The 21,350-nt window shown below is 48.3% G+C and overlaps 1 protein-coding gene across 1 annotated transcript in view; it reads right to left on the bottom strand.

Moving 5' to 3' along the window:
• Positions 1-1,116: 1,116 nt before the first annotated feature.
• PTGFRN (prostaglandin F2 receptor inhibitor) overlaps positions 1,117-21,350 on the bottom strand; it is an 80,030-nt gene continuing 59,796 nt past the window's right edge. The window contains exons 5-9 of the mRNA XM_038561878.1: positions 19,385-19,810; positions 14,425-14,844; positions 8,068-8,172; positions 3,035-3,340; positions 1,117-1,544 (exon numbers count right to left, since the gene is read on the bottom strand). Coding sequence (XP_038417806.1) covers positions 1,378-1,544; positions 3,035-3,340; positions 8,068-8,172; positions 14,425-14,844; positions 19,385-19,810 — 1,424 coding nt within the window. The 3' untranslated portion in view covers positions 1,117-1,377. The remainder of the gene's footprint in view (positions 1,545-3,034; positions 3,341-8,067; positions 8,173-14,424; positions 14,845-19,384; positions 19,811-21,350) is intronic.

Raw genomic sequence — 21,350 nt, 5'->3', positions numbered from 1 at the left:
TGCAGGGGCACATGCCTTGGGGAGCAGAGGATCTCTTTTGGTCCGCGTCCTACTCCGGGTATGAGCAATTGGGCAGAATGGATTGCTCTCAGATCTACTTTGTAGGCTGTTCACACGGCAGGTAAATTGCTGGTTTCCTTCGTGTTCCTAACAGGAAAGCAAACATACCACAAAGCATACCCTTTCTCACTAACCCCCTGCAGGGGATCTTACAAAGACCTGAAGGGCTGAAAAGGTCACGGAAAATGCATGGTCTTCATCCAGGCAATTTCTGATTCTGTGAAGTCAGGCAGTCTCGCAAGCAGCAGCAAGCCTTCAGGAGACGGAGCCCGCGCAGCCCGTGAAGGACGTGGGGCGTCTGCAGGTGCCGCCGCCAGTCCCCGGTGGCCAAAGCCTCTGCCACTCACCGAGGGCAAGGGATGGGGACGAGGTGGCTTTGTCCTCCAGATGCCATCCCCGGGAGCCACAGCCTCTCTGCAGCTCGCGTGAACTACGGACATTTAGCTCCTAGGACCCCCTTGTGTCTGCTTTCCCTGGGGCCCCATGACCTCAGCACCACTGGAGGGAGGGCCCACTCCTTCCCTTGTCCCCAGTCTCCTCCTCCCTGAGGCCCTCTTTACTGCCCTGGACAGAGAAGGCGGTGTATTTTTCTTCATATTCATGTTCATTCTTAAGGCTAAGGTGGCAAGATAAGGTGCTTGGTGGAGAGCCAAATTCTAGATTCCAGGGCCATGTCAGCACACTCACATAAAAGCAAATATAAAAGAAATGGAAAGGGGGCAAAGTAGCAAAAAAAGAAAAAAAAAAAAAAAGCCTTTGGGCTCAGTAAGAAGTTAGATACTGCAAGTTTAGATTTCAAATGTGGTCTAAACCCCTGAAAATACGGGGATGGGTAGGGTGGTCAAAGCCACCAGTTTAGCCTTCAGCACAGGTCTATGCAGGCCAGGGGGTTGCAGCCGGCGGCACTCCCGACAGGCAGCTCTGCTCTCCCCACCTCCCCAAGACCAAGAACTCTGAGAGCCATCATCCTCCCTCCCCGCAACCCCTCAAAACCAAACATACTAACGCACACAGGTCAGAGATCTATAAACCGGTAGGAGAAAAAAATTAGACAAAGGGTAACCATTAAAAAGCCGCAGCTGGGAAGACACACACGTGATTGTTCTACCAGAAAGTGCCGTGGGAAGAAGAGCCATGTGCTGGTAAACGTGTCCGCGCTCAGGACTGGACATGCAGAGGAGAGAGAGCGCCAGGTCCCACCTGAGATTAGAGAGGACTGGGTTTTAGTGTCACACACTTCGCATGAAAAGCTTGCTGTCCTCTTCCCGCCCATACCGCTCCTGCGCCGCCTCGGTGGCCGCTCCCCCCGCTGTGGTCCTAGTCCATCTCCATGGACATGAGCCGGCGGCGCTCGCGCCTCGTCTCCTGCACCTCCTTCTTGCAGCACCAGTGGGAGCTGCAGTACCCGATGAGGCAGGACAGGAGCCCGATGACAGTGGACAGGCCCACGCCGATCAGCAGCGGGTACTTGAAGGCGTTCAGCACTGGGAGGGAGCGACAGAGGGATGCCAGGTTAGGCCTCGGGAAGCCCACCGCCTAGCCTCACCTCCCCATCCCATCTTGTCTCCCCCAGGGGGCAGCTCGGGCTCAGGCTGTATCTAGCACCTAGTGCGGTGCTAGAGACAGGAGCCCTCTGAGCCGTCCACAAAGTGAGCAGATGACACCGGACCCCGATCCGTGGGGGAGAAAACAAAAAAAAAAAAGGAAAAAGGATTTCATTTGATGTCTGCGAGTGTTGGCTTGCTTTTTAGGGTTTTGGCAGGAGATGGATCTTTAAAAGTCAGTATAAGGGCACCGTGCGTTCGACAGCAGATGCATCCTTAAAAAAAAAAAAAAACTGTTCATAAATCAATTCTGTGCATCAAATAACTGAAGTGTGTTGAGGGGAGCTATTTTAAGTAACACTGTAGTAAATTATCTAGCAAAGTGAATAATCGCTCCCTTGTATGGGAAATCTGGGTTTTCATATGGAGCTACTTCAAGCAAGGAATTTCTAAGATGCAAATAGGGTATAAATGACGAAGTGTCAGGAATGCACAAACACTACACAGATCGCACACATTCAAATCCCAAATCCCTTCTCCCAGAAGCACCAGTTCTCCTTGGGCGGTGGCTGGCATGCTGGCTGGTGCCTGACATTTAATGTGGCTCACCTTTCAAAACAGCCCTATGAGAGACTGTTACCCCACTGCATGAGAGAGGAAACAAAGGATCACAAGGCTAAGTCATCTGTGGACAAGCTGGGTTCCCATTCCAGTCTCCTCCAAACTGACATCTCAACAGGGAAACACACTCAAAGGCTCTCCTGATCCTCAGAGGTACTGGGGCTTTTATTCTCTCCATGGAATCTCCCCATTCTCATTTATTCTGAAGCTTTTTGCAGAGAAGACATATTTCTCATTAGTCAAGGAACAACTGCCCCCACTCTGGGATGCTTGGGGAACAGGCGGGTGGGGAGGGGACCCTCTGAGCACCTAGTTAGAATGACTCTGGTGGTCAGCGTGAGCTAACAAAGCAGAGAGCCCCATTCCTATCCCCAGGTTCCTGAAAGATCCCCCTCCATGCTAATGACACCAGGTGTAGCCTCCCTTCTCAAGAAGCAAAACCAAGAGCGGGGCGGGAGTGGCAGGAGCCCACTCACTGCTCTCTGGGGGGACCAGAGCCCATTCTCTTGATGACGTTCTCTGCCTCTGCCTAGCAGTCCATGCTGACCCCATACCAAGGAACATGGGTTTGCACAGGATTTGCAGAAAGCATCAAAAATCTTTCCAGGGAGTCTTGAGAATCATTCCCTGGTGGTGGCTCCAGCACTGGACATCATACCTGGGGAGGCCTGTTTGCGCTCCTTCTGGGTACAGGCCCAGGCCAGGTCTAGAGCGAGCAGGCTGTGCTGTGGCACATTCCTCAAATGGTAGCAACCTGAATCCATCAGTAGCAGCATGGCACAGACACTCAAACAGCATGTCATTCTTACCATCCATCTTCACAGTCACGAAGATGGGCTTGGAGTAGATCTCTGCCTCCTTCTGCCAGGAGCCTGTCGGGGACTTTACCCACGGAGTCACAGAGCAGTAGTAGTTGCCAAAGTCCTGGTCCTCAGAGCCATGCACCTGCAGCAAGAATTCTAACACGCTCACACGCTCCAGGCTGAGCTCACTCTTCCAGTCTCTCTCGGCTGTGGTCACGATGCCCTTTCGATCCAGGGATGATAGGAGGACAGGAGCCTTGTCCAGACCGAAGGAGTGCACGGCAAACCAGGACACGTCAAAGGCCATGTCATCTGTGGATTGATTGCAGACCAGGCCGAAAGCCTGGGTCAGTGCAACGGGCAGAAATCCCACCTATGGCTAACACGCATGCACCTCTCCAGGGGCCAGCGCTGCCCCCCATGCCTTAATCTCTCAGATTCCTCCCAACCCCACAATGAAGGTACTACCACGTGCCCTGCCCTACCCTGTTCGAGGTCACAGGGCCAGGAGCAGCGCACACAGCTTCACCCAGGGAGTGCAGCTCCACAGTCCACCCTCTCAACTGTGCCGCCGCCACCACCCAGCCCATGGAATGCCCAAAACCATCCCCCGCAGGGGACACGGGACACAGAGCTGGCAGGCGGCAACACTTCAGGCTCTGCCTCCCAAAGCAGGGCCCTCTGATGTTTCAAACAGAAGAGCCCAAGACCAGGAGGACGCTAACATAGTCTAGGACAAAGGGTACCTCAAGGGGAACCATACAAAATCGAGTTATAAGGAGGTTAGGTTTCAATGTTCGCTGTGGTTTTTCCCCTACAGATGTGCTGAAGTCCAAAACAACAGGAAAGACATGTCCAGCTGAGAAAGTGGAAAACAGGTGAACAGTCCCAGAGAGGACGCTGCTGAATCTCAAGGCACTCTGCAAAATTAAGGTTCTCAGGGCCTTGAATAAATTAATGTGGGCACAGGAAAAAAAGATGACTCTGGCACAAGTGGTAACTCTCACAGAACGTAAAGATAAGAGTATAGGTCATAAGCCCCTGGCTTCTTCTGGCAAGTCCCTAGTGACACCAGCTGTGGCAGGCCTGGGGCACACCCAGCAGGCCAGGAAGGACTATATGGCCACAAATACTTTTTATTTTCCATGCACTTGACAAGGCTTTCTTTATAAACATTAAATAGCACCATTTTCATTAAATAAAAAGTAACATCTACTCATTTAATGAAAATATACTAATAACCTTTGTCTGAAGGCAAATCATACCTGCTTATGTACTAAAAAGGAACATGAACAAAATGAAAAGCAAGACTTTCTATAAAATTATACAATGATGTTTCCTTCCCAACTCACTTGGAAATGTCAAGGGCCCATGCAAACCTCGATCCCACCTACAGGATGACAGCTCGCCACTCTAAGGCTCAAAGTACCTTCTTTCCCTGCCTGTGGGCCCACTGTGACCCTTGAGCAGAAAATCTGATGGTTGCCAGTGTTACGGGTCACCTCTGACCAAGAAGCGTGGCTTCCCGGGGGCAGAGGGAGTGCTGTCAACGCCCTCCCACCCTCAGGGTGCGGGAGCAGAGTGGGTCCCTAGACCCCGATTGTATGCTCATCGAAAACTCCAGCTCAGTGCTGTTGTGACCTGCAGGCGCTGGGTTGTTACTGGAGGCAAAAAGTTACTTGGGAGTAGAATCTAGCCCCAGTCTGGCCGTGCCTCATGGAGCTGTGGACAGCCTGTAGGGCCAGGCTACAGCACTAGACTCCCAGCACCGGTACTTGCTAGCCATGTGGCCTGGAGGAGTGACTTAATGCTCAGTGCCTCAGTTTCCTCAGCTGTAAAACGAATACTGCAATTTCATGCAATGAAATTTAGAATAGCACCTGCCTGGCACATAGTAGGTGCTCATGACCTGCCCACAATGAACGTCCTGACTCCACACTACGACATACACAGTCTAGGAATGGATGCTGCTAACAGGGAGGGCCTCACTGCCTGTAGCGGAGCCTCTTCGGGCCCGCCCTGGCCAGCTGCTGATGGTGTGGGCTGCTAACATTCTCACCCCTGTACCCTCTTCCGGAGGATAGGCTTCAGCTGATGGAAGCCGCCTCCTGAAGGTTCAAAAACACCCTTGCTCCCATATCATTCAGCCTATGGGTGGTGACTCACCAATGGCAGGGATCTAGAAGGCCAGTCCCTTTACTCTGTGGTACCACCCACGCCCCAGAGCTTCCCGGCAGTGGTGGTGGATAGTTAGACTTGTTCTGAATTCACATCGTTGCCTGGCTTCTTTCCCTGCTCTGTCTTGACTCCCTTGCTCCCTGGAAGCACACCCTTAATTAGTCACTTGCACGCTGGTCTCAGGCTTTGCATCTCAAGAACCTGACCTAAGACACTGACCTGCCCTGTCCCTCCCGTCCTGGCACAGAAGTGCCTGCCTGGGTGCTTGGCCCACTCAGACGGTATGTCCTTTCCAAAAGAAAATTCCTTCACAGCCCATCAATGAGTGAGGAAATACTAAATTACAGTGTGTGCTTAATTACTCAGAATCTTCCACCCACACAGTCCAACAGTGCAAAGTTCTGGAAAACTGTGATCTGCATGATAACAGCCACCTATAGCTTCTGTAATTACACTGGAGGAAAAAGACTTTTACATGAAGGGCACACATGCTGACCCATTAATTTGCTGAGAAAGAACATTTCTTTCTTCTTTTTTTTTTTTTTTCCTGAGAAAGAACATTTAAATAAGTTGTGTATACAGCTTACATGAGCTTCAACTGTAAACATGGTAACGTTCTGGACGGGAATCCCTGCCTGTTTCCTCTCCACTTTCACTTTCGTTTTCCCTTCTGAATCCCTCTCTGTGTCCCTGATCCTCTGCACCTCGGCTTACTCAGAACTGAGGCTCCCCACCCTGTGCCCTTGAGAACACAGCCAACCAACTGGATGGATTCTTTTCCTTTTCTTCCATCTTCTGCCAATACTTCTTTTTCCTACCTCTGCAGCTCAACCAGGTCCAGGTTCCCTGTGAGAGCCAATTTGGTATCCGTGAGCTAGTCCAGGGGTCAGTGGCCTACAGCCCACAGGCCAAATCCAGCCCACCACCTGTTTTTGTAAGCAAAGCTTCCCTGGAACAGGGTGGAGCCCATTTGCTCACATGCTGTGTACGGCTGCTTTTACACTACTGCGACAGAGCTGAGTAGTTGCTGCAGAGACCATCTGGCCCACAAGGCCAAAAATACTTCCTCCCAGGGCCCTTTCCAGAAAACAACTGCTGACCCTGAACTAGTTACCACCTGCACCCTCGACCAGAGGTCCTGGAGGAGCTGGATCTCAGCTGGTAGCCAGCTCAGCCTCCGCTCAACACAAGCTCTGCCCAGGCCCCTGCTCATGCTGTCCACTCCGGTTCCACTGCAGGCCCTCCACGCTTTGCTTATGACCTGCCCTTACTACAGAAGGCGAACCTGCTTCCAGATTCCACCCCGGAACTGCAGGTCCAGTGGTCTCCACAGAACTCTGAGTCTTGTACAATTTGGCCTTTTCAAGGGGCCAATAACAGAGAGGCCATGGCTCTGCTTGTGATGGGGCGGGTGATACAAAGCTGCCCAAGGACAGAGCGGCCCCCCAGGCAGTGAAGAAGGTTCTCCAGTCTCATTAGAAGAACGTGGTGGTGGGTACAGTCACGCTCGGCAACAGACACCTTATGTGCTTTCAGTTGTTTTAAACCCCGAGGGTCTAAGAGTGAGGCAGGGACACTATCTGGTCACTGAAGCAAAAGCGTAAAACTGATGGCCCACGGCTCTACGGCATCCAGTTGGCAACACATATTTTTTTTGCAAAGAAATTGGTATATAGGGATCCCTGGGTGGCGCAGGGGTTTGGCGCCTGCCTTTGGCCCAGGGCGCGATCCTGGAGACCCGGGATCGAATCCCACATCGGGCTTCCGGTGCATGGAGCCTGCTTCTCCCTCTGCCTGTGTCTCTGCCTCTCTCTCTCTCTCTGTGACTATCATAAATAAATAAACATTTTAAAAAATTAAAAAAAAAAAAAAGAAATTGGTATATAAAGATTTCCCAGGAACTTAAACTATGACAGCACCGCCTGGTCACTTGCTACCTGTTTACTCCACTCTGTGCCTAATCACAGAGGTAACACTACCTGATACTGTATATAAGAGGACTGCTTTCTTGTCTGTCTCCTTAACCCGGCCACAAGCTCCATGACGACAGACGTGGACTGTTTTCATCCTTTCCCTATTCCCAGTACCTGCTAACAGAAGCAGCTCAATAAATCATCTGCGTGAATAAATGCATCAAAGACAAAGTAAAGGAGTGGGACTCTGCCAGCAGGTTTTAAACCAGCTTGAGCTTGAATCGGCCCTGGAAGTGGCCCACCGACCACCTTGGCAATTCCGAGCCCAAGGTCTGGATGTGTTTCCAAATCATCCAACAGATGGATGCATCCATTAACAGTATTTCTTAAGCTCCCCCTGAGTACCCAGTACAGAGTGAGGCAGTTTGGGGATTCACGCAGCCCAAGCCCTGACCTCCACGTCTGTGTCATGGTGACATGAGATGCATTTATAGAAAGCAACAAGGGGGGGATCCCTGGGTGGCTCAGTGGTTTAATGCCTGCCTTCAGCTCAGGGCATGATCCTGGAGTCCTGGGATCAAGTCCTGCATCGGGCTCCCTGCATGGAGCCTGCTTCTCCCTCTGCCTGTGTCTCTGCCTCTCTCTCTCTCTGTGTCTCGAATGAATGAATGAATCAATCAATCAATCTTAAAAAAAAAATAGGGCAGCCCGGGTGGCTCAGTGGTTTAGCACTGCCTTCAGCTCAGAGCATGATCCTAGAGACCCAGGATCGAGTCCCGCATCAGGGTCCCTGCATGGAGACTGCTTCTCCCTTTGCCCCTCTTTCTCTCTCTCTCTCTCTCTGTGTCTCTCTCAGAAATAAATAAAATATTTAAAAAACAATAAAATTAAATTAAAAAAGAAAAAAGAAAGCAGCACGGGGTAGGGGAAGGAGAGAAGATGAAATACCTGGATCCAGTGCTCCTTCAACAGTGATGATACAAAACAATCTGATCAGATCTCCCCGGATGACTGACGGTGTGTCCGAATGCACGGAGGCGTTAAATATAGGCCCTGGAAGAGAGTGAGAGCACCGCATTATTCCCACTCAGGCTGTTGTTTATATTCCATTCCTGGCACTCAAATGGGCATCCGCGTGTGGCCCATCTTCCCTGGAACTGGGCTGGGTGGTGCTCTCAGGTTGCTATTCTCCTCCTCAGACACGTGCATCAGGCCATCCAAATAAGCATCCTCTTTAATTACAACCACAACAGAACTCTTGCTACAGGACTACTTTTGCAGGACACCGGTGGCTCGGTGGTTGAGCATCTGCCTGTGGCTCAGGTCATGATCATGGGGTCCTGGGATCGAGTCCCACATTGGGCTCCCTGCATGGAGCCTGCTTCTCCCTCTGCCTGTGTCTCTGCTTTTCTCTCTGGGTCTCTCATGAATAAATAAATAAAATCTTAAAAAAAAATTACTTTTGCTTCTGGCTTTTCCTTTCCCTCTTCTCTGATGTCCCCTTTGAAGGCCACCCCCACCTACTATCCTGATGCAGCCCAGGTGGCTTCTGGTTCTACGTGGTTCACTTTCTGACAGAGGTGGTGGGAGATCAGAGGGAACAGGACTGAAATAGTCCCACTCTGGGCCCGATGGAGTGAGTGGCCTCGCTGTGCTGGGGACAGGGGCTCTGCCATTAGGAGGCTGCAACGCTGTCAGCTGACAGACATGCCTACAATGACGACACTCCATAGGGGACAATGGGAGCACCAGAGGCATGGCTCCAGTCTGTCAGGGGAAACCGAGGCAGCACACGGGTATTGCTTCAAAACACTACCCAGACAGGATTGGTTTCACACACCTTCCTGAGAACACCCCCTTAATATTCAGTTTGCTTTGAAAGATTCTTTCCTTCTTCCAGAGGCCAAAAGATGTGTCTACCCAAACTGTGCAAGGCAAAGATGTGCCAAGGTTCTGAGTTGTAAGCATAAAAATGGCTACAAAATATGAAGTATAAAGACTAAACACATGGAGATAATTTAGTGCTAGCATTTAATAATATTTACCACAGAGTCAGTTGGATGCATTTGACTGTAGGTACAATTATTATGCTATTTGATTACGAGGCATAAATAAGTGAGTTTTGAATAAAAAAAAAAAAGTATGCTTTACATGGAAGGAATCTGGCTCCTATCCCCTTCTTAGAGAGAGGGGCAATGTACTGCATTTTTTTTTTTAAAACCCTTTACTCTTCAGTTTTAGGTGACAGTGTTACACAGCTTTAAGCCCATCTGATCCTAAGAGCCTGATATTTACCTTATTCTAATAAGAACAGGCAAACCTAAAGAAGGTTCCAGAACACCAGTGCCGTGGGATTTCCCCTGGCTTTCCTGGGAAGCAAAAAGAGACAGCCCTGGACACTGATTCTGAAACTCATCAGAAGCTAAGAACACAAGTGTTACTACTTTTAAATCAGATCACCAAAAAGGAAAAAGTGCTTTAACATCCAAAAGAAATGACTGAGAAGTGTGTAAAGGTCACACAAACCAATGAGGCAAAGAGCTAAAAAAAGCTGTATTTTCACTTCACCATGAGTGGAAGACAAACTCCTCGGACTGCTTTCCTCATGCCAAGTCCTGGAATAGTTGGTGTTCTGCTGGGAAAAAGGTAACAGGCAGGTGCAGGACCCAGCAACCCAGGGAGGCGGGGCAGCCCTGAGCAGGTGGCGGTGAGAGTTCAGATTAACCAGAGAGCAGCAGAAGGGCATCGACTCCGGGAGTAGGGGAGAATGTAACAGAATGGTGGTCACAGGGCATAGGGAAAGGGATGAGAGCAGAGAGGACGAGGAAACCTGACCTACTTGTGAGCAGCCTGCCCTTTGATCAACTCCTCTCCCAGCCATGGTTCCCACAGGTCCTGACCACCTTGGATTTGCTCTGTTTATTGCAGCGAGGTGGGACAGGATCAAGCCAGTGGCTCCGCCTTGGCTCGGTGTTCATGCCTGGGGGGCACTTCCATACCTGGCCACTTGGGAGTACAGGTTAGTAGCAACCAAGGTGAGCAATGAGGACGTTTTTTTCTCTGACTAGAAATTTCATGGTAAGAAACCACAAAATGATAAAACGTAAAGACCCTCAAAATGGATTTAGGTTTCTAAATTGGAAACAGCAAAGACAGACTTACCAATTTGGACAAATCTCACTTTCTTTTCTTTACATTTCCAAAGAAAACCCAAAATGCCTTCTAGGTCACAAGTTACGGTTCTCATTTCCCCTATTGGCTGTGGATGTGGGAACAACAGAATATTTGTGCTAAGGCTCACCATGCAGACATGGATCGGGGAAAAGGCCTTCATTGTAAAATATTCACAGCAGTGGATTTCCAACAACTCACTGTTAATGTGGGTCATTATCCCAGGCTGGGAAATATTTTTATTATGGTCAATTTCTGTGGTAATGCTGTTTTTGTGAGGGATTTTGTCTGGTTAACTTCACAGATGACAGACTCCGGCACGGAGAATTTAAGTGAACAACCAGAGTCACTAGATGTCCCCCGACTCCTAGTCTGCAGAGAGTACATGGGTCACACTGAGCTTTTAAATACAAACATTGACAGAATCATGTGCTAACCCCACCCCCTAAAAAGTGCTGTACACAGTATTTTTGTGAAAGCCAAAATTGCCGACCATCTGCATGTCCATCAATAGGGTAATGGCTAACTAAATTCTAGGAGGTATCGTTAAAGTTGTTATTTACCTAGAATTTGTTTTAACATGAAAACTGCTTATTTTAGAAGGTTAAGGGGGGAAAGCAGATCACAAAACTGTATACCCAGCCTGATCTCAGAGTCATGAAGAAAACACACATTGGGAAGTTTTCCAGGGAGACAAACACCACAAATGAACAGTGTCTGGTTGGTTATGGGTAACTCTTTTCCTTCTACTTTATTGTATTTCCAAGTTTTCTCTATTCAGGAGAAAAACTTTGTTGTTATCCTTTTGTAATGGTAAACGCCTTGAACACGGTAACATTTATTCTGTATTCTCCCTGACACTTTGGGTCAGTGAAATTCACGACTCAGCAGCATCCCTTGGAAACACAGTCCTCACAACCAAGAAGCAAGCACCCCATAGCCAGCGGATAGAAAGGTGGACACCAGGAAGGACCTCTTTCTTATGTGTATCTTATGGTGTGCTGTTGATTTTTCGGAAGTGAAGACTCTTCAGTATCAAGTCAGTATTTACTGGGAGCCATTTGGGGCAAGGGACCTGTGCTACGTGGATCTGATGGCAACTTCTCCTAATTAAATTGTCAACTGGCCATGACAACTCCGTGGACTAAATAAAATAAAAATCTTAGCCAGTCTATTCAGCCTGGAAGCTACAGTCATTTTTGTTTTAAAGATTTTATTTATTTATTCATGAGAGAGACAGAGAGAGAGGTAGAGACACAGACAGAGGGAGAAGCAGGCTCCATGCAGGGAGCCTGATGTGGGACTCAATCCCTGGACTAGGATCATACCCTGAGCCGCAGGCAGGAAGCCACAGTCATTTTATCTGTTATGCAGAGATTTAAAGAATTGAAAAATAGATGCAATACCTATTCCTCACTCAGAAATACAAAAGATTTTATGTCTCCCCGGTTTCCCATAACAATTCTAGAGAAACATCAAATAACAAATGTAAAACAAGATGGAATAAACTCCTACAGAGAGTAAAACAGATACACAAATAAAAGACAAAAACCACATAATCATCTTAATCTCACTAGACACAGAAAAAGCATTTGACAACATTCAGCATCTCTTCATGGTAAAAACACTCAACAAACGGTAATAAATGGGAAACTTCCCCAACTTAATAAAGGGCATCTATGAAAAACTCAGTTATGATGACTTTTAATGGTAAAGGACTGAAAACTTTCCCCGTAAGATCAGGAACAAGACAAGGATGTCCACTTGTACGCTACTATTCAACAACATTATTCTAGAGGTGCCAGCCGGGGCCATTAGGCAAGAAAAAGAATTGGAAGGTATTCAGTTTGGAAAGGAAAAAGTAGAATTGTCTTTATTCACAGATGCCGTTTTATTGTATTTAAAACATCCTAAGGAGGGGCACCTGGATGGCTCGGTGGTTGAGTGTGTCTGCCTTTGGCTCAGGTCCTGGGGTCGAGTCCCGAAATGGGCTCTCCACTGGGAGGCTGCTTCTCCCTCTGCCTGTGTCTCTGCCTCTCTCTGTGCATCTCTCATGAATAAATAAATAAAATCTTAAAAAATAAATAAAACATCCTAAGGAATCAACCAAAAAGCAATTAAAACTAATAAGTCTAGCAAGGTTGCAGAATCCAATAACAATACATAAAAAATCAGCTCTGTTTCTCTATACTTGCAAGGAATAAATGGAAAAGGAAATTGAGAGCAATTCTATTTACAATAGCATCAAAAAATAAAATACTTAGGATATATTTAATGAAAGAAGTTCAAGATTTGTACATTGACAACTACAAACACTATGGACAGAAATTAAAGACCCAAATAAAAAGAAAGATGCTCCATGTTGATGGACTGGAAGGCAATAATGTTAAATGGCAATACTCTCCAAACTGATCTACAGATTCAACACAATTCCTACCAAAGTCCCAGATGTCATTTTTGCAGAAATCAATGGGTAATCCTAAAATTCATACAGAAATGCAAGAAACCCAGAATAGCTAAAACAATCTTGAAAAAGAACAAAGGGTCATAGTTCTTGATTTGAAAACTTACTACAAAGCTACAGTGATCAATGTGGTACTGGTATAGGAAAAGACAAATGGGGCAACACCATAGGACTGGGAGTCTAGAAAAATCCTTAAATTCATGTTTGAATGATTCTTGACAAGTGTGCCAAGACAAGTCAAGGGGAAAGGAAGAGGCTATTCAACAAGTGGTGTAAGAATGGCTGGGTGTTCACATGCAAAAGAATAAAACTGAATCCCACCCTCTGCTACACACAAAAATCAGGGCTTCTGGGTGGCTCAGTCAGTTAAACATCTGCCTTCAGCTCAGATCACGATCTCAGAGCCCTGAGATTGAGCCCTGTGTTGGGCTCCCTGCTCAGTGGGGAGCCTGCTTCTCCCTATTCCCCAGCTGGTGTGTGCATGCACACATGCTCTCTCTCAAACAAATAAAATCTTTTAAAAATTTTTATTTAGAACAGATCATAGCACTAAGTATAAGAGCCGAAATTGAAAAACTCCTTAGAAGGAAACAGAGGCATGTTCTTATAGCATAAAAACATTTTACTTAACCAAAAACAAAGTCAATTCAGGATAGACACAAAAATGCCCTTTTTTTAGTTAACCTTGCCGTACACGACTACCACCAATAACTATTAATGAACTGGTTGACAGATATATTCATCCATACCACCACAGCTCTGGCAACTCAACTAGTTGATGGGAAATCTTTTTCTAGTCCCAAAGCAAGGTGAGGCATAGGCTGGGATACTCATTTCCTGCGTGGAAATACTGGTCTATGAGCCAAGCCAAACACAGTACCCAGCACCTTCAGTCCTAGGGACCCCTAAGAGCGAAAGCCAGGGGCCTGATGCAACTGGGGTCTTGGCTCTGAACCGTACACATTTGGCAAGTTATGTAACCCTTCTGGAGACTCCGTGCCCTCTTTAATTATACTCCACCGTGTTCTCTAAGGGAGCTAAAATAGCTGGGTTTTGGTTTATCCATTAAAAATAAGAAATAAGCATTGTAGGTACACCCAAAAATTTGTACACAAAAATTCATAGGATCATTCCTAATAGTCCAAGAACTGGAAACACGCAAATGGCCACTAGGTGATAAATGGATAAAACAAAATGCAGTGAAGTATCATTCAGTCACAGAAAGGTACTGACACATGCTACAACATGGATGATCCTCGAAATAAGACCAAAAAAAGAGAGAAAACAGTATGCTACAGGGAAAGAAAACAGACATGAAGAGCATATGTTATATTCCATTAATGTAACATAGATGTCCAGAACAGACGAGTTTACAGAGATAGGAAAATAGATTCGTGGTTGCTAGAGGGCTGGGAATGGAAGGGTGTCAGCTAAGGGATACAGGATTTCTTTGGGGTACAATGAAAATACCCTACAGTTGACTGTGGTGACAGTTGCACAACTCTGAATATACTGAAAGCCATCGAAGGATACCCTTTAAATGAGTAAGGTATATGGCATGTGAATCACATCTCAAAGAGGAAAAGTGCTTAAGAAAAAACAGCCATTGGATCAAAATCCTAGGGTCGCTCTCTGGTTCAGTCTGTGGTTCAATAGGGTCCCTCGCTCACCTGCAGTTTGGAAGTCAATCTCAATAGGATTGGAGAGGCTGGTGGCTGCTTCTCGCCACAGGCTGCCCCTGACAGGAGACCAGGCTGTCACCATGCAGCGGTATAGCCCTGCATCCGAGACCTGAGTCTGGTACATTCGGTAGCGAAATTCATCTTCCTGCACTTTCTCCAACACGACGCCGTCCACCCGGGATGCGTCTGTCCAATTCTCCAGCTTCACCACAGAATCCTGGTCCAGGGAAATGATGTACTTGGTTTCGTTGGGGCTGGTGAGGTCCCCCACAGGCTTCTCAGCAGTGATGAGAACAGAGTAGCGAGGCGACTTAATATTCTTGGAAGACACTTTGCAAGTCATCTCAAATGTATTCCCTGCAGCAAAGAAAGGCTTTGGCTGCCTTGCCTTCACCACGAGCACAGAATCTAGAATGAAGTACCAGAAAGAGGTGATTGCCAACAGGACAAGTGAAAACAGATATGTGTCTGAAATGACAAGGAAATTGGACTTTATGTGCAAATTGCTGTGCGATAGCACTTGAGGAAATCAGAAGGAAAATCATGAGTGTCTGTAAGCAGGCTACAAACCACCAGGCTGGATAAAGCAGAACAGTCTGATGTGATTTAATGGGAGACTACTGGTGCCCTCAAGGATGTGAGGCAGAGCTCACTCTTCGTTGTGAAGAGGAAGAGACATAGCGGAACACAACACCCAGGTCAAGGCCGTAGGCCACGCCAGGTGCCTCCTCTCCCCTGAGGTTCTGCTGTGTGCAGGGAAAGTCTCCTGGGAAGAGCAGAGCAAAGGAGATATGGGCTCTTTCTGTTTGAATCATATGATGGTCACAGTACAGAACAGATTATTACTCGGGCAACTGGAACACATGCTCCTCAATCTAGTGATTTCCACAGAGATACTGTTTTACCATTTTGAGCAAGTGTCCATGGCTACACTCACTTTAGGTTTAAGCACATTACTCCCTGCTTCTCTGTGAAAAGAGAAATCCCGAAGCATACATACTTTAGAAGTCATCTCTATTATAACTGCTCAATGTCAGGCACTTGGAAGGTACTTAAATATTTGTTGAATGGAAGAATAAATGAAACACATTCTTTTTATCCTTTAATAAGACTATTAATTCTATAATCTGTCTGATTATACAATGAAAGTTTTATGTTGGGGTTTGTGGGAAGAGCTGTTCCACCTATTAAGCAGAACACGCGTGTTATAGCATCTTTGGTATCACTGATTCCTAAGGCTCTAGTGAGCCACCCGCACACTCTCCTGTGGGGTTGGTAACCCATTCACTCCTTCAGCGAGTACTCAAGGAGAGCCTCCCATACCGCAGTCACTGGGAATATGCTGCAGTAGACAAAGGATACAGAAATCCCTCCCCTTATGTGCTAGTGAAGGACGATGAACAAAATAAATAAGTAAAATACATGGTATGATACTGAAAGGTGTTTGACAGAGGATAAACCAGGGAAAGAGGAGAAAAAGTGTGTGTTGGGGGGTGGTGCTGGGGAGTGGCAGACAAGACAACACAATGTGAGACAGAGTGGCCAGGGATGGCATCCCTGATGAGGCACCAAGGAGCTGAGAAGGTGAGGGAATGAGCCTTGTACCCACGTGGGGAACAGCATTCCAGGCAGAGGGAAGAGGCAGCAGATGGCCAAAAGGCAGAGGCAGGTCTGGTGTGTTGGAGGAACCACGGGAAAGGCAGAGGGGATGAAGTGGAGTGACCACTGGGAAGGGTTATAGGTGAGGTCAGAAGGTAATGGGGGCCAGTTACCATAGGGCATTCAAGGGTACCAACAGGACTCTGGGCTTTGCTTTCAGTGAGACAGTAAACCTTTGAAGGTTAGGGCAGAGGAGTTTCACGATCTGACTGACATTTTAATAAGACTGCTCCAGCTGCCGAGTGCAAGGGCAGAAGCAAGGAGTGCGGTCAGGCGAGCAGTGATATAATCTAGGCAGGAGACAGTTGGTGGCTGGCTAACGGGGGAGCATGGCAGTGGCAAGACTCTATCTTGAAGAATGAGGAATTAAGGATGAAGGTTTTGGACTGAACTCACAATGAAGGTGCTGGAGAAGGCAAAAAGGGGACCAGAAGCACCATTCAGGACAGAAGTTTGAGATGCTCATTAGACAAGTGAAGGTGTCAACAAAGCAAAAGAGTGTTCAATCGGGCATTCTGGAAAGAGATCTGGGGTAGAAATGTAAATGTGGGAATTACTGGTGTGTTAAGTGTATTTCAACCCATGAAGTTAGAAGACATCACCAAGGGGGTGGGGAGAAGACATCACTAAGGGAGGGGAAGTCAACTAAAGAAGTCTGAGGACTATATCCTGAGACAGTCTCATGTCTGAGGGTCAGGGAAATGAAGAAGATCCAGCAAAGGAGACAGAGAAAGGAGTTGCTGTGAGGTGGGAGGAAGGCCCAGAGAGGGTGGCATCCTACAGCCAAGGGAAATCCAAGGTATTTCTGGGAGTGGGGGAGTGACCACCTGCATTACATCCTGCTATGTCCTGTAAGGCAACGAACAACTGGATTTTGCAGGACGTCAATCACTACCAATCTTAACACAAGGTCTAGGGGACAAGTCTGATAGGAAGCAGGTGCCAGAGAGAACAGGAAGAGAGAGAGCGGAAACACGGAATACAGACATTTCAAACACTTTGGCTATAAAAGGAAAGGAAGAGTAAAGGGAGAGGGTAGAGGGGCTTGGCAAAGGGAAAGACAGAGGGAGAAGCCAGATAAAAATTACTTTATAAAATATAAAAACGGGAACAGGAGGTCTAGCCATGTTTATATGTCAACAGAAAAGGTGCAGAAAAGAAAGGAATATTGACGACATAAGAGGGAGAGGGGCTGGCCTTTGCTAGGACACAGGCTGCGGGCTGAGCATGTGGAAGTTCTCTTCTGATTATTTCTGTTGCTTTAGGGAAGGAGAGAGTGGGACCAAGAGCTGAGAGTAAGGCTGGGAGAGGAGGTATGCAGAGAGAAGGTGGTATGTATGCCATTATCGTTTTGGAGAGGAGAGAAGTAAACAGATTATGGAAATGTAGAATGATTGCCAGGCAGTGTTGAGAGCCCCGTTGACATAAATGATCACCGATTTAAAGTGAAGCCAGTCAACACATTTAAATGTTTTCATCCAGCTACAAATGGAGGTAGGCAAGTAGCAGAGCGTTGGCTCTGAACTGGCTTGTGGTTTGGCCGGAGCGCAGAGCCCAACAAGAGCAGGACAAGGAGACTCAGGGTGCAAGGGAGCGTTATAGCTGGCTAGGACTGTGAGTGGGGTGACTGCCCATCTTACCCTCCCTTCTGCCCCTGGACATATCCAAGGATGGGAGAGGGTGCTGTTAGAAATGACACAGGGCAACAGGTGCAGACTGGACCACCCTGGACAACTGGTCCTACCAAGAGAGAGAAACGGAGGTGTTAGCAAGGCGGCAGGGCTCATGGTCTGCCAGCCTTGGGGGGTTGAATGAGTGATGCTGGAGGAGTGGAGGAAGTGATCTAGAAAGACAGAAGGTATGTTTGGAGAAGAGGATGCCTGGATGTGAGAGCACGGAGGGTTTTCAGTTGTCACAACCAAGATGATCTAGTGCAGGGTGTGAGCACAGGAGGAAATGACAGAACCAGACGGAGGACACAAGAACTCCAGAGGAGGGCTGAGGACTGAGAAAGAAAGGCTTATCTTCACCAGGGTTCCCAACCCTGGCTGTGCAGGAGAACCAGCTTAAAAATTCCATTGCCCAGGGGCGCCTGTGTGGCTCAGTCGGTTTCCACTCAGGTCTTGGCTGGAGTCTGCTGGAGATTCTCTCCCTCTCCCCATTCGTGTGTGTGCATGCGTGCTCTCTCTTAAATAAATAAAATCTTAAAAAGAAAAAATTCCAATGCCCAGATTGCATATATACCCTCACACCAACCACGATTGGACCTCTGCTGGGGCTCAAGCATCACTGTTTGCTTTAAAGCTCCTCAGGTGATCATGCTGCCTGGTCCAAGTGCGGGCCAGCATTGTACGTGGAGAGAAGCTACAAGTCAGTAGGAGTACTTGAGGGCGTGGCTATGAAACCAAAAGTTAACTGCTTCCCCGAGGGCACGAGAGGACCCAGGAGTGCAATGAGAGGAGGGGGCATGAGCTGACCGACAGGCCCCACTGTGTGAGGAGCGTGGAAAGCAAACACCTCCACTCAGGAGACCCCAGGGCAAACAGTGGGCTCAGTGGGGAGTGAGGTTGGTCACATTCAATGTGGGAAAGAGAAAGGAACATTCCAAGCAGAGCGTCAGGCAACAGGAAATTGTGCTGAGTCTGAGGGGGCCCTGTTTGGCATTGGGGGAGAGCGGGGGGTAATCAGCCAACTGAGGTGTTTCGAGGGACATGTGGTACTGCACATCTGGGTACAAGGGGGACCTCAGAGGCCTGGGCTTCCTGCAGCGATGGACCTGATGAGTCTGATACTCCAGGGCAGATAGTGCTCTGAGCATTGAGAGGAGACGTAGCAAAGAAATTGTTTCCCTCAGGTTCTTGTCACCCCTCCCCAAAACAACCTCTCTGAAGGGATGACCGGCACCTCAGGGGCAGGTGCAACAGTCTGTGGCTGCCCCCGTTTGTGGCACCACATCCAGCAGGAACTCAAAGACATGAACACACCCCAACGGCCTAAGACCACCCAGCAGAGCAATAGTGTCAAGGGCTGCCCCCCCACACACTGCGGGCACCTAGGAGACGACTGTCTACCACCCACTAAGCCCCAGCTCTCTCACTGCGATGGACCCCCCCCCCCCCCCCCAGCATCAGTATCTTAAAGAGGTTCATGCTGTTGGTAAGAGCAGCAGGCATTTGAGCTTGCAGTGTCTCGGATTCCTCGCAGGGAGACCCAGCATCTAAAAATGTGCAGTGGGACGATGTGGGCCAAAACAGAACACCAAAATGTCAATGAAGAACAAAGCACCTACCTTCAGATGCCCAAAATATGTTGACAGGTTTGGAGAAGACATCCTTGCTCTTCACCCAGCTGTCATTGCGCTGTTTGGTCCACGCAGACACAACACAGTAATAATTGCCTCTGTCTTCCTCCGTAGTCCTTTGGATCCGGAAACTGAACGTGTCCGTGTGCTCCTTAGAAAAAATAAAGTCTCCGTCCTGGGCTCGCTGCTTGCTCCTGTCTCCATACTTCAGAGTCCAGTCCCCGTTCATGACCGCAAGCAGCTCACTGGCCACCGCATCATCACTGCGCCGGTTCACCCTGTAGTACCAGGATACTGTGAAACGGACACTGGCCTCAGAGCTCTTCATGTCCACTATCCGGCACTCCAGCTCCGTGAGGTCGTCTGAAAACTCGGGGACCTTTGAAGCATTCAGGTACACCTGGTAGTCTGGTTCTGAATGAGAGACAGGGGCCAGGATTTAGAAAAAAAAAAAAAAAAATCAGATAGCAACATACTAAGAATTAGCAAGAAGAACGAGACAAGCACTACTCTTGTCCTGACAATCAGAGCCTGCCAACTACATGGATGGAAATGAAAGTCTTTGCCCTGGATTGGAAGGATCCAGAAAGAGTCTGTTACTGCAAAACTTGTTACAACAATGCTGCCACCACTATGGTCCCCAGGAAAGCTTTCAAGGCCAGAAGCCAAAGGCCTGCAGTCCCAGTCTTGACCTTTCCATGGTGGAGTGGGGGCACGGGGGTTGTCATCATGTCATCAGTTTCCCCAGGGAGTTTAGTCTTTAAGAAGGATCTGAGAAGCTCGGCGCCCACACTCTGCCAAGGTTTTGCATGGAATGCCAAGAGGTGCCTATGGACCTCGATAGTGCCTGCGGGAGCAGCACAGGAAAACCCCACACCAGAGAATATTCTAGCACTTGAGGCCAATCCCCACAGTGGCCTGGGTTCCTGCCATCCTTGGCCGCACTCTAAATGCAAGGCCCTCGGGTCATCGCTCCCCCTAACAATTCTCATTCTCGCTTTCCTGATCCTCTGACCTTTTCTGCTCAATCTGTGTCCAATGGTCAATAAACACCTGTCTTCACGCTCCCCAGATGACATTCATTTGGGAGCCACACGTTAACTGTCCCAGCCAATTCAGCCCGCTCCCTTAGGACCGCTCCACTCCCCTGCCAGATACAAACTGTGACAGGTGAGGGAGGATAGCCAGCCCCCTCCTGGCATCCCCTACCACCCGTCGCAGCCCTCCCAGTCTCCATTTGTGTGGACACCCCTCCTCCCTCTGATGTTCACTGCACCCACTTCATCCGCTTTTGCAGCTCTGCATTTCTGTCCTCACTGACCCCAAGGCCATCATCCTCCATACCTGCCAAGAACTGGTATTGGAACCTCTTCCTCGCCTTCGTCCCTCTGTCCCCAACTCTCCTCAGGTCATTCCCAATGCTTATTCCCAATTACCTGAGGATCTCCAGCCCCCACAACGTGTCACACCACTGTGGTCACCTGCTGGCAGTGGCCTTCTCCTGTTGACCGCCCTGCCAACTTCCACTCATTCTTCAATGTAACCTCCTCTGTGGTCCCCTCCTGGGTCCCCAGAATGTGGTACCCTTTCTCCATACTTCCAGAAGCTGTGGAGGGACACCTGTTCAGTAGCAGCCCCTCCTGTTATCACGCCCTGTTGAAGATCTCCTCCCCAAGCTCCAAAGACCCAGCCTTGTATGCAGGAGGCACTCAGTTACTGTATGCCGCCTGGCTTGTAGAAAAGGCCACATTTTTCTCCTGTGGTGACTGGTCTGCGAGGAGGAAACCAATTCCCCCTAAACAGAACTTTCCATCTGCCACCACTGTCTTTATTCCCATTACCTCAATCAAACAGTTTAGTTTTATTTAATGTTGCTCTTATTTACGACTCATTCAGATTATAAACTGCTGAGGTTGAGGGACCTGTTCTTTTGTGATTTATGCTTCTAATAAAA

The sequence above is a fragment of the Canis lupus genome, chromosome 17 (assembly GCF_011100685.1).
Source record: "Canis lupus familiaris isolate Mischka breed German Shepherd chromosome 17, alternate assembly UU_Cfam_GSD_1.0, whole genome shotgun sequence".
Taxonomy (NCBI): Eukaryota; Metazoa; Chordata; class Mammalia; order Carnivora; family Canidae; genus Canis; species Canis lupus.
This window is presented reverse-complemented; position numbering and strand designations above follow the sequence as displayed.